This window comes from Sardina pilchardus, chromosome 9, assembly GCF_963854185.1.
Source record: "Sardina pilchardus chromosome 9, fSarPil1.1, whole genome shotgun sequence".
In the NCBI taxonomy this organism is placed as follows: Eukaryota; Metazoa; Chordata; class Actinopteri; order Clupeiformes; family Clupeidae; genus Sardina; species Sardina pilchardus.
In genome coordinates this window covers 28189085-28202646 of record NC_085002.1, presented here as the reverse complement: position 1 = coordinate 28202646, position 13562 = coordinate 28189085, and the positions used below count along the sequence as shown (strand labels likewise).

The window sequence follows — 13562 nt, the reverse complement described above, 5'->3', positions numbered from 1 at the left end:
TATCTAACTTTACAGAGAAATGTTGAAAGTTGATGAGCATTCATTTTGGCCATTACATAAATGAAATATGGACAGCAGGCAGTTTCTTTTTTTAAAAGTGTCATCTACAATAGTGGGGTCTGTGGGTAGACCCTCAGGATTTTATATTCTTTGGCATGCTGTTATTGCGATCCTCTTCCAACAGCACTGATCTACTAGCAATACAGAGCAACAATTCAACCCCAGAGGACCATTACAGCCTGCATGTTTCATATCCAAAATATCCTCCCTCCCTGCTGAATTATATTTCCACATCATTTGGAGTCAACTGATTAAGCTAATTTCGAGGAATATGAAGCTTCTGTTTTAAATAACTCAGAGCAGTATAATACTAGTCTATAGCCATTATTTAAAATCATAGAGGAATTCAGAAAGTGTAAATAAAGTAACTTGAAGACTAATTCTGAAGAAATAAAGCAAAACAAAACAGACTCGTGACTGGGAAGTCGTTGTATAAAAAATATGAGAACGAACTTGTTTTATTTCTGTTTTCGCCTTAATATACAACATATTTTGCGTGTGTAAATCACAACAAAACTAAGTGGTAATTGACAGTTCTAGCAAAAAAAGAATTATCTGAGTAATTAAAAAAGCATTGTCATCTACAGCACTTAACCCTAATTTTAAACATTCATGATTCTATTGCTTGTTTACAGTAATTTAACCTTAAAATATAACTCCTAAAGAAAAGCAAAAAAGAAAAATTACTGGTTTTGATTAAGTCCAAAATAGTTCAAATTATAGTTGATACAACATTACAGAACAATCGCTAACATTATTCAATAGACGGTGTATCAAGTCTAAATTCACTTTGTCAGCTTACATTGGAGTCCATAGACAAATTGTTTATATAGTTCAGTGCACAACAGTTTAACTGTTTTACAAAAGAGAGAAAGAAAGAAACATTGCATTCTTTATCAATATCTCCAAAGACAAATGCCTTTTGGATCAAATTCACTGCTACTGCACTAGCCGATCCAAAGTCATTTCTTTACATTAACTATGCTGTGCTATAAAAAACTGAGTGGAACAAACGAAGGAGCACAGCAACTAACATGGAAGCTAACCAAAGCTGCCAAAGCTGTGTCAAAAGGATGAGAGAACGACAAAAAAGGCAATACGCTGTACTGAAAAAGTCTGACGGTTCAGTCTCTTTTTTGCCCGCAAGAAGCAAAGCAATAAGAAGCAAATCCACCTTTGTTTTTCGCACAAAATAGCTTAAAATGTGTCTTTGTGCTCAAAAACTTTTCCCGCTCAACTTTCACCACATGTAATAGCTTCTTGTTGTGTCAACCTGGGTGGGCTTGTTCTCTGAAGATCCATCCTTGTCCTTGTCATTGTCGGCATCCCACAAGTTGATTAGGGGAGGGTACAACTCATTCAGGGGGATCGAAGATGTCTTCTGCATGTATTTTTTCAGGGAGTGGTGGTAGTTCTTCCTCTTCCACCTCTTGGCGATATATACAGCGATGGAGGCCAGGCTGATGATGGCGAACATGGTGCCCATGACGGCCGCCAGAGCAGTGTTGGTGCCCTGGTCAGAGATCTGCACTGCGAACGTGGCGTGCTTGGTGGTGACGTTGACGCAGGACTTCTGCGTCTGCTGGTGGATGTTGGAGACAGACAGGCAGACTTCGTACTCGGTCGCGGGCTGCAGGTGAGTCAGGTTGTACTCGTGCACATCCACAGGAACCTTGGCGGTGTAGGTGATGTGGGGGTTGTCGATTTTCATGGTGGCCGACGACCACTTAAGGTTGGACGTCATGACGTTCGAGTTGACCTTCCAGGACACCAGGATGGAGTGGGACTCGGTGTGTTTGACGTAGATCTTCATGAGCTGTGTGCTGTCTATCAGAGTGCCATTGACACGGAGTGCAGTCACTCGCGTGTCCTTACCTTCCACGTTCTGGGCTACACAAGTGTAATGGCCAGAGTCCTCCACCTGGATGTTGGAGATGCGCAGGGTCCCCTGATTGCTGAGGCGGTACTTCTCGGACACGGTGTCCATCATCACCTTGTTGCCCAGTGGCGTGACCCAGTAGATCTCCGGTTCGGGTTCGGCCATGGCACGGCAGTCCAGATCCACGGTCATGCCGATGTCCAGGTTGAGGTGGTTGGGGAAGGTGTCATGGGACATCATGGGCAGGCACTGTTCAGGAGAGTCGTGCAGCAGCACTTCTCTGACATGTTGACCGCGGAACTCCGGGGGCATGGCGCAGAACATGGACAGGGGCTCCATGAAGCGGATGCTCGTCTTGTTGGAGATCATCCACTGAATGACGCAGTCACAGCGCAGAGGGTTGCTATGGATGCTGATCTCTCGTAGGTTGGGGAGGGACTCCACAGTCGCCTGGTAGAGGGAGTTGAGGGCGTTGTTGTTCAGCATGAGGCTCTCCAGTGAAGGGACATCACGGAAAGCCTGGCGGTTCACATAAGAAAATTTTGGATTGTTGGTGGCCTCGAGTTTGGTCAGCTCTGGGAGATAATCCAAAGCATAGCGGTCGATGGACACCAGCTCAGCCATGTTGTTTATACCAAGCTCCTTCAGCCTCAGCATGTTCTTGAAATCCCCCTCTTGGATTTTGTGGACAGGATTTTTATTTAAGTCCAAAAACTTCAAATTGGGGAGTTTCTGAAGGGCATTTTGAGGTACCCTGACAAGCTTATTGTCATAAAATGAAAGACTTTCCAAGTTTCCCAGGCCAACAAAGGCATTTCCTGGAACATCCGTCAAATCCATTCCCGCAAGCACCAAGCTCCGCAAGTTAACAAGGGGCTTAAAGTTCATATCCAGAATGCCAATGACTGGATTCTCTCCAATCATCAGGATTTCCAGGTTGGGTGTGGACTCAAACCAGCGATTGTCGATGGCCTTGAGCTTATTGGAGTTGAGATGGAGCCTAAGCAGGTTGTGCAGCCCTGAGAAAGCGCTTGGCGAGATGGTGGTGATCTGGTTGTGGTTGATGTAGAGCTCTTGCAGGTTCGTCAGGTCCTGCAGGCAGAAATCGGGCATCTCCACGATCTGGTTCTCCTCCAGGTGGAGTGTGGTGAGCTGGGACATGTTGGTGAGGCCCACGTCCCGGATGTTGCTGAAGTTGTTCTGGGAGAGGTCCAGCTCGGTCAGGTTGTAGAGCTGCTCCAGCTCCTCACTGGTCCGGGAGATGTAGTTGCTCTGCAGCAGGAGCACTTGTGTGTCGCTGGACAGGTTGCCAGGGATCCGAGTCAGCCGAAGGTCATTGCAGTCGACGGTGATGGCTTCTCGGTAGGTGGACTGCGGGGTGAACCAAGGGCGGATTTCGCACACACACAGTTGAGGACACTCTGTACCCTGGACAGAGGACAGTCCAAACGGCGTCAGCAGCAACACACAGCAAACCCAGCCCAGTCCAGACAGGTTGAAAGTCCCTCTAGCCATTCTGCTTTGATTTTGATTTCTAATCAGCTCAAATGCGAGGTTGACGTGAGATCAAAAGCTGTGCCAGAGCTGTAATATTTATGGGGCAAATATTTCATCCACAATGGTTGTTGGAATGGTGTAATATTCCAGAACAAGTTGTCCGGTGTTGCAGGCCTTGCAAAGAGCACAGTGTTAGCAGAGGTGTAGTTCAGAGGTCCTCATAACAGATATATTCCTGTCCACAGCTGGATCCTTAGACATCAAGATGGACCTGAAAACAACAACAACAAAACAGACATGTTAGAGAGTGGACTGTGATCAACACATTTCCCAACAAATGAATAAACACATGCAGTCAAGGACATAGTCTTAATACATTCAAAATCAGAAAATGACATCACAAATTAAAATCAATACTGAATTCACATTCAATATCTAATTATAATAGTTTGTGATTACGAAGATTTTAAAAGAAATAACTCATTAATTTAAGATAAAGTAAAAATGGAATGAAGTGATGTGCAGAATTATCAATTGTGACAAATAAAATGCAAAATCAGCTAATTGCAATGCAAGTCATATGAAGTATGGCTCTGAAGTCTGTGTACTTGGACAGAGATCAAATTCGATCGAGCGCTTTCATCTAGCCGGCCATCCACAGAAGAGATGATCATTAGCTTCTCCAAGCATCATTAAATAGCCTCAGATACCGGCGTATTCTCAGTAGGACCAAGCCTTTGCATTTTTAATGTGGTCTGTAACTTCACTGCTCAACAGAGAAAGACCAGAAAAATAATTGTATCGCTTTCAGAGAATCTCAGAGAAATTTGTGGCAACTGAATGCATAAAAACAGGACTGACAAGGGTTTTGTGTGAATTCATTTGCCTTTATTTTGCTATTGAACCCGTAATCAATTCCAGTTACTATGCACTGATCATAACAACATTACAAAACCCTTATCTATCAGTCTTGCTCTACACAACTGTTTTCATAATATCTTCCTCAGTAGTACGACACGTACAAAAGAATTCCACTCTACTAATTGCACAGCGATGTTGATGGAGCATTTCACTTATCTATCATCATAGATCAAAGAATAGCTTAACTTATATATTTGTTTTAAGTGCAAGACTGCGTAAATAGTGCTGCAGAGAAGACAGGTGAGCAGTATTTGTACTGGGGCACAGGCGCTCTTTGAAATAAAAATAGAGACTGCCGGAGCGTGAGTTTGGCGTCGGGGAGATGTTTGAAAACAGAGCACTTCACAGATGTACCGGTTCTGTTTGAGCAGTCGAATTCTGACAAGCTCAACAAGCCAGGACAAACAAGAAAAAGCAGCAGGACAGAAGAAAGCGCTCTTTGTTTCTCAAAGCTTTTAAATATATTTTTTTCTTTCAAGTAAGTAAAGGATTGTGTGGATGTGGATAAGCTTGACGCCAAAAAGGAAAAAAAGTAAAACCCTTTTTTATCCTTATGCACTTCTCAGAGTAAGTTTGGAGCTTTAAGAGATCCGTATTGCAACGTTTCACCAACATCACATTACGTTGACCATGAGGTGGGAAAACGTGTTCAGAGGCCCTGTTCATTGAGGACAGGTTGGCATCATTTAGGTGGGTGGCGTTGGGTGTTTGTTATTTTCCGCTAGCTCACTGGCATCATCTCAGTCACAGCAGACCCTGTGTGAGAGCACACAGCCCGGGGGTAGGATCTCAGGCCCATGTTCATTTGCCTGGAAAAACAGCCGCTCTGTGACAAAGCCAATTACTGTACATGCATCTCTATGAGGGCTGGAGTTTATGTGGGAGACAAGAAATCCAATTAAATAACTGAAGCCCAGAGTGTGGATGCTTTATCAAAAAACTATAACAAATATGTATATACAGTATATAATATTAGAAGTATTAAAGCGTTAACACATTTTCATCTTTCAGCGTAGAGTCACAGTTATACACTGAACATAGAGCTACCACAGAACTCCAAACAGAGACGTTCTGGTGCTGTAAGAGGTGCATGACTGGCAATGTGACACCATGCATTTAACTGGAGAAGAGCCACTGAATTTCAGCTGCTGTAAAGTTGTCTTTTAACGAGCAAAGTGGAAATCAATAATGGGCCGAGGTGCCACTTGTGCAAATAGAGGAACATGGTTTAGAGTGAGAGAGAGGGGGGGAGAGGGAGAGAGAGAGAGAGAGAGAGAGAGAGAGAGAGAGAGAGAGAGAGAGAGAGAGAGAAAGGGAGGGAGGGAGACAAGGGGGGAAGGGGTTGATTCGAACAGTCGACTGGTCTCTGGAGCTACTACACAGGGGCTAACAAACAACACGCTAGTGTTGCCTGGCCCTGTGATGTGAAGACGACAGCGGCCCTGCATCATGAATATCCAAGGGACCAGCATCACACACACAGCCTCCCTCCCAACACACACACACACACACACACACACACACACACACCATCACCACCACTGCTGCATCATCCGTCTCTGCAGCCTCATGCAGCTCATATGACACTGTGCTGACTGCACCCTGTCTACGGGCACAAAGACGCCTCTTGTGAAAGTCAGGGGTGATGCAAAACACAAAAGAAAAAATCATATTTGCAGTTGGCCCAGATCAAAAGCATGGGAGATGGCTTGCAGGAAAATCTATTGCAAGAGGATATTACGAGAGCTAACGTCGGAAAACTGCAATTGCACAGGGACTTGTAAAACATGGAGAATAAACTGCAGGTTAATACATTTCATTTCATCATGCTGCCTGACAGCTAAGTGAAATAAGGTGCTCATTTTTTGATGGATTTGTGTCTGAGTTGTCATGAATTATCTCTGTGACAGCTGTGACTTTACGTCAAATTTTGAGAGATCTTTTGGGACAGGTTGCCTTGGCTTTACCTCACTAGATTGGCTGAGCGAAGCACTGAGAAGATTAGCTTTTGCAGCATCCATTTGCTGTAAACCCCGACGAAATAAGCAGGTCACAACACAGTGATGTGGTACGACTGGACCATGGTGTACTCTTGAGCTAATGACGCTTCATATGATAACAAGTGCATCTGGATTAACATTTACCCCTTGTTGGGCTCGACAATGCCCAGCTACGTTTTTTTGTATATTGTTTCACTGTTTTTGTGCACTGCCAAGGTTACCACTAATGGCCATTGTTAAACCAATTTTTCGCTTCCGATGAAGTATATCCTCACAAGTGTGATGTTTAATTTCACTATATTGAGGTTAATCACAGATTCAGCGCTAATGTCACCATAAGCCACAATAAGACCAGAGACCTCTTCAGCGCGAGGGGGATAACATTTTCATATCACAATTTAATCTAAGACCATGTATTGTGAAATGTAGCCGTTAAGCCTCAATTGAGGATCTGTTCACATAGATTAGGTCTACAGCCATGGACTCCCCTCTTTATCCAGCCTAAAGCAGAAGTGAAATCCATTATTACTGTACTGGAAAGTTAAACACCGAAAATGACACCAGATTGTACACTATGTCTAATGCCCATGCCATCGCAATAATCTTTAATACTTTAGGACTTCATTGGTTCAGATATTCCAGAGGAAAAATGGCAGTTGGTTCCACATTAAATAGGTTGATTTTCATTAAGAACTGGAAACATTTCACCATGCAAACTGACTGGAGGGTGTTTAACTGTTTGGCCTGAATGAAAAGAGACAGGCATATAAGACAACCAAACTGTGCTTGTGCTGCATATGCCTTGCCACATGATAGAATAACTAGGTCTGTCTTTCATCAGCTGGACAGTTATGGTCACAGATCTGATCAAGCCTAATCAGTTCTTCCCTTTGAAGGAGCACGACTTCTAACAAACACAAACATGTAGCAAGACATACACTACCATAACCATACAATACTACAAACAGTATTTCCTATGACAAATCACACTGCATGTAAACTACACTACTGTGTGGCTACATAGGCTATGTATGGTCTATAGAGTTTTTCTGGGTGTCATAATCACAGCACTTCATCAGATTATATGACCCCGTCGGATGTTGGCAGGAGAGACCATTTTCAAGTGCAGATTTCGTTCGGGTGCTCTTCGCCTTAAATCACAAACAACCGCTGTGACTGTCATGAAATTCATGCTGAGCCATAAAAAAAACACCTGGCATTTCAGATCAAGGCAGCTCTCAGCATTCAGTAAGGAATACCTTCACTTCATCATCCTGTCAAACGCCGCTACCCTATAGAATGACACTTTGTTACCGATGGGAACAGAGGCCTTGCTAGCAATAAAATGTGAAGGGCTCTTTATTGTGCTCCTGCCACTCTAACATGGCAGCTTGGATGCATTTTTGATATGTGAATTCAAATGCAAAGAGATGTATCCAGGAAACAAGAACAGAGCTCTTGTACTTCTCAGGAGTCAATTGTGTTTTCTGCACCAGGCCTGCGGATAAGAGAGAAAATACACAAGGAAGCTCTGATGGCCACCAGTGAAACAGCGTGAACGCATATGCAAATGTACAGCAGACATGCAGGCTTTCATTTTCGATGTCCTAATTCTGAAATCTAAAGAGATTATGGGGACATGTGGGCGCTAATGGCCTTCCCATATGCCCTTGCAAGGGAGGATGCATGATAATGACAACAGCAGCGTTTTGCTGCCTGCTCTGGTCAGGGACATCCTTTCCCACACGTCTAATGTCGCTGAGTGGAAGAGCCCCTGAGCATTCTGGGTAATGATACCATGAAATGCCTTTTAGTAGCCAGTTTCATGTGGATTATCTACTTAACCTCTGACCTTTAGGTACAGCCCTGATGTAAACTATATAATTGCATATCTAACACTGCTGCAATACAGAGATTCATACTGGTGGCTTACGGTGGCTGTTGGATGACTGATTGACGTCATTAAGCACAAGTACACTGTTATGTTCTCTTGATTACCAAGCAAGCTACACTTGTAAGGCATAAGTGTTTGTGTAACATATTCACAGATCTGTTATGAGAACGCTGCCAACTATACAACCACCATTAAGTTTTATTCGAATGAAGATTATGAAAGTTAAAGATTAAAGCAAGCTACAGACGCCATGAGACAACTGACTTAGCCTGTACACAAAGCACAGAGTGAAAAGAACACCTAACACTGATCCTTGAAGCAAGCAGAACATGCAATAACTCCATCTAAACTAGCAAGGAAGGAGGCCTGTCAGCATGAGGCACGCCAATCAGCTCTGATAACCCCCCCACAAGCTTGACCACATCTCCATGGCCACTGGCCCCAGGACAACCCCCCGGCCTGAGCACATCCATACTAATGCTCCAAAAAATAGGACCAGGGAACTTTTACCAAATGACTAAGAGTGAGCAATTAATGTTAATGAATTTCTCTCCAAGATCATCAGAACTCCCGCTGGGTGAGGGTGTGTGTGTGTGTGTGTGTGCGCGCCTGTGTGTGTGTGTGTGTGTATGTGTGTGTGTGTGTGTGCGTGCGCGCCTGTGTGTGTGTGTGTGTGTGTGTGTGTGTGTGTGTGTGTGTCTCTCTACATCTAACATTCTGATCTCTCACCGCTATCCATCCCTTGATCTTGGGGAGGATTGGGGAGGGGGGGTTGATTAATTGCATACTAATTAGAAATCTCCATGAGACTGATGAAAGGGTGATCAAGTGGAATGTGTATGTCAACGAACGAATAGCCTTAAAGTCCAAACACACCTAAACATGCCACAGCCTCAAAACATGATGAGGTGCTTGTTTTGGAGAGGAAGGTGACATTTATGGCCAGTGCCAAGTTCTACGTCCTAAAGGTGACATTCCTCTTCAGCCACAAGTTCACTAGTGCCTTTGCCTTTGATGGATGCAGCACAATTTCCTTTGAGGATAATTAGTATGCACTGAAAAAAAGAGGATTGGCTGTCCTTACATGCCCTCTCTGTTGAACACCTTTTTTGTAAGATACCTTTAAACTGATATGAATCATATTCTTTATGGAAATACATGACTGCTTCAAAAGTAGAAAATGCATTTCTAGATCCATTTACACACAAACAGCAACCCCATCTTCAAAAAAGAACTTTCCTGCATGCAACAATTATCTGACAATTGTTAATCACTGTACATCGTGTACAGATGACATCATAAGTCATTGTTTGAAACTCTCACTTTTCTGTGTGCTCATCCTATTGTCAAAACACAGAAATGAATAATTTCATAAACAGATTACTGGGCCTAAATGAGTCAAACAGCTGCTTGCCTTGCACCAGACCTTATCTCTATTACCAACACAAAGGACATGTGTTGCCCCCATTTTTCCCAAGAACAATGAGAGAAGCCAGGCTTGCCCCCCCCCTCCCCCCTCCACTATACCCTTCTTGCCCAAATCCCCCCCCCCCCCCCCCCCCACACACACACACACACGACACACACTTCTTGAGAGGCCCTATTCCTCCAGGTCTATGTTAGTAGTCAGTGCAGTCCCTCAGCTGTCTCCTTCCAGTCCATGATGGCCACCCCCTCTTCTGTCTCTGTTGAGGGAGTGTTCCCACAGCTCAACAGTTTAGCAGTGAGGAGTTCTTTATGGACTATTTGAAGGAGAGGAAAATACAAATGTACAGTTGCCTGTCACACAAACATGCACACGCACGCACGCACGCACACACACACACACACACACACACACACACACACACACACACACACACACACACACACACACACACCCTGGGTAGAGGAGCAGTCCTTGAAGACAGACCCTTTGTGTATAGTTATGAGACAAAGTGGGGCACTGAGAATAGAGAGGGAGCAACTTCTGGCGACTCTGAGGTAGAAACAGCTGCAACAAGGGTGGCGTCCCTCAGGACAATACAATACCCTCACCCACGACCCCCCACTCCTTATTCCGTGAACTCTCATACATCTCTCCTCTCTATTCAGCTGCCTCACTGCCCAACACGTTCTTCCGAGGAGGGGGCGTCTTCGAAGTCTCCAGTTCGCAAGATCGAAAATCGAGACACCTGCTAGGACTGCGTTCGTGTTCGCATGCGAATCACATTTCTGCCGTGCTGACCAACTGACCACGGCAGCCATTTGAGGTTCACAACAAATTGCGAATGTAGATCTAAGTTTTCAATGAGCAGGCATTTGTTTAACAGCAATATGATCAATTGACTTTATGTACATGGCAAGTACCAGGGAGCAACACGTACGATACTGTATGGCACTGTAGGTATGGCGTGTTCAGGAACGATGGAACTAGCTATTTATACTCGGCATATCCCATTCCCTAGCCTCAGACACATAAAATAAAAATATTTACAGACATTCGTTGACAAACTATGATGTTTAATCATAATTATTGAACAAAAATTAAGTTGTTTTTCGAACGTTCCAGTGACGACGAAACTAACCACTGCTAAATATATGCAGCATCATTACGCATCAGTTTTCGATTTATGAAAACATGCTCATACAAATACTGTAGTTAACTGCCCTTCCATTATCAACAAGGCGACAGCAGTAGCAACGCCATGCGTCCCTCTTTGCAGTGAAATGCAGTAAATAGCTCCGAGTGATGGTGAGGTGCTCTAGAGAAATCAAATCAGCCTTCTCAAAGAAAAAAAAATATTCTTACGTAAAGGTTTCTTATCTCATGATATGAAACAAAATAATAACCATCATACCTGACTCGCAAAATGTATTTCTATACGATGTGCACTCGAATAATGAAATAATCACTTAATGCAGAGCATCAGTTACTGAGCCCACTTATGTATCGAATCATCCTGTGTTTTTTTTTTTTTTTTTCAGATAACACCTTTTGAAGCTTATTTTTTTAAGACAAAGCAACAATTTACAGTTCAAATAAAAACAAGATAACGGTGAGGAATTCATTATTTTCAGAACAGGTAGCAACCAAACGACATATTTCGCAGTATCTCTTACCTCGTCGGCTTTCAGCCTCCACCTCGCAACAGCATTTATGTTCCCCAGGGTATTTCGCGTGGGCACCTTTGCCCCACTGAACTAAAACGGCGATAACTTATAAACAAACGAACAATTTGCAGTTATTTCACATGTTACTCAAGCTCCATGTGATTGTAAAAGAACATGCTTGCTCTTCCCATTCACTCCTCGACGGTACCCTTCAGGGAGGGCATGGTGAGTCTGTATGTATGTCTGAAGAGATATCCTCTCCGCGCCGTGCAACCCGCAATCCGCTGACTAGTAACCAGTGCGCTCTCTTCACTACTCAAGCCTAGAAAATATGATGACAGCACCTGGCGCTGTCCAGACGAGTCAGCTGATTCCTACCCAGGCGATTGGCTGCGAGCTGGTGCCTGTCACTCCTGCCCAAGCAGAGCACCATCTGTTCGGGGTTTGTTGGGATGCGAACAAAGGCAGACGCAGTGGGAGCGCAGTAGGAGAACGCAGGGCGTGGAGGAGGAAACGTGAGGGGGTATAACTAATGCGAGAGGGGGGTTAGAACTCTTCTGTGAGAACGTCTTTTTACCCCCGCGCGTCCCTTCTCCCCTCCTACCATTTTTGACGTAGTGATGGAGGAGACGGCGTGGTGCTCTATTTGCCCATGCTTCACAATGTGTCCCTTTGTTCCATTCGTAACATCATGCAAAACAAGTTTGCTTTAATTTGGCCCTTTCCCTTACTTAGAATATCAAAGAATTCACATGGTAAGTAAGTGAGAAAAGGCTCTGTTGTCTTCAGTTCTGACCTTTAGCGGGACTCCTCCAGATGCTCATCTCTTACCAGGCATCATTAGAGAGCTTGGTTGGTTGCTTCACACAGGCCCAGGGTGAACTGAGACACTAAAGTATTGGTTTGTGTTGTGGTCTGGAAGTATTTGTCTTAATTATTTAGTCTCAAATTAGTAGCCTATACACATGCTTTGTTTTCATGACATGGATTGCTGTGGCAGGCTAATAATGTAGTTATTGTAAACACTAGCCACTGCACTATCTGCTGCATAATATTGATATATAGCTTTAAAATGATGTGGCTAAACAGTGATACACTGTCATTGAGCCATTTTTGACCTTAATTACTGATGTAGAAGTTGAGTGTTGGGAAATCACGCTTTTAAATGGAGTGTCAGCTGAGCCATCTGAATTTTCTGTGCCTTGGTGGACTCTTAGTTTTTAATTTTGACTATAGCATCCATTCTCCAAATATATTCTTCTTTCACCATCTTCATTGTCTGAAATAAGGACAGTGGAATGCAACCATGTATTCTGAGAACAAAAATTCTGTCCCCTTGCACAGCGGTGTTCGTTGGTATTATGCGCAATCTCATTCCTGAAGATTGTGCAATGAAACAGCAGGGCTCCAGCAGGTACAGTAGAATGGTCTCTGTGCACAGAATGTCATCTAGTCTTGGTTATGGCAGTGTATTTATGAAGCAGCACTGCTCTGGCACAGATATAAACACAGACAGACACACACACCACACACACACACACACACACACACACACACACATACACCACAGAGAGAGAGAGAGAGAGAGAGAGAAATGTCCTGCATAAACGCGATCACTGTCGAGTCTCATGTGTGCAGTAAGTGTCACCCTGTTAAAGCACGCCGGTGCTCTGTGCTTTGGGTGTGAGCCCCTCCCGTTGGCCACGCTGGGCCAGTATTAGCATCCTCCCCACGCTGCATGATGAGTCCTCTCCAGAGTTAGCATGGGATGGGAGTAGGCCTGGTCCCTCATGTGGAGGCTGGGCTGTCACTGGCATCAGCAGCACACGGTCCCGCTGCCTCGCCACCACAAACGAGCTGCTCTCCACAGGCCAGGGGCACGCAGGGAAGGGGCTCTCACTCCCACACACACCGCTGCTATAGATTAACACTCAGAGGGACTTCCACTCACATCACACCATTCGTTCTGATTCTTTGTGCTTGAAATGCAATGTTATTTAACTGGACATTTACAAAAGGACATATTTTTGAAATACTTAAAATGATTTCTCTGTCATTTAAATTGTGCAACGATGGCTTTCCTCATAACAGTGCACATTATGAAAACAATGAGGTAGACCCTCTCAAAAATATTGGCTTCATAAAGTGGATGACACAAGCTCTGGATGGTGTTCATGTGGTGGATGCGTTGGAAAGCACAAAAAGCATTCTCTTCCAA

At 44.1% G+C, this 13562-nt stretch overlaps 1 protein-coding gene across 1 annotated transcript; it reads right to left on the bottom strand.

Moving 5' to 3' along the window:
• Positions 1-485: 485 nt before the first annotated feature.
• Positions 486-11616, bottom strand: lrrn1 (leucine rich repeat neuronal 1). The gene is made up of 2 exons (XM_062544558.1): positions 11354-11616; positions 486-3707 (listed from the first exon to the last, which is right to left on the bottom strand). The coding sequence occupies exon 2, from the start codon at positions 3452-3454 to the stop codon at positions 1301-1303; it is 2154 nt and encodes a 717-aa protein (XP_062400542.1). The 5' UTR covers positions 3455-3707; positions 11354-11616; the 3' UTR covers positions 486-1300.
• Between the last annotated feature and the right edge of the window lie 1946 nt (positions 11617-13562).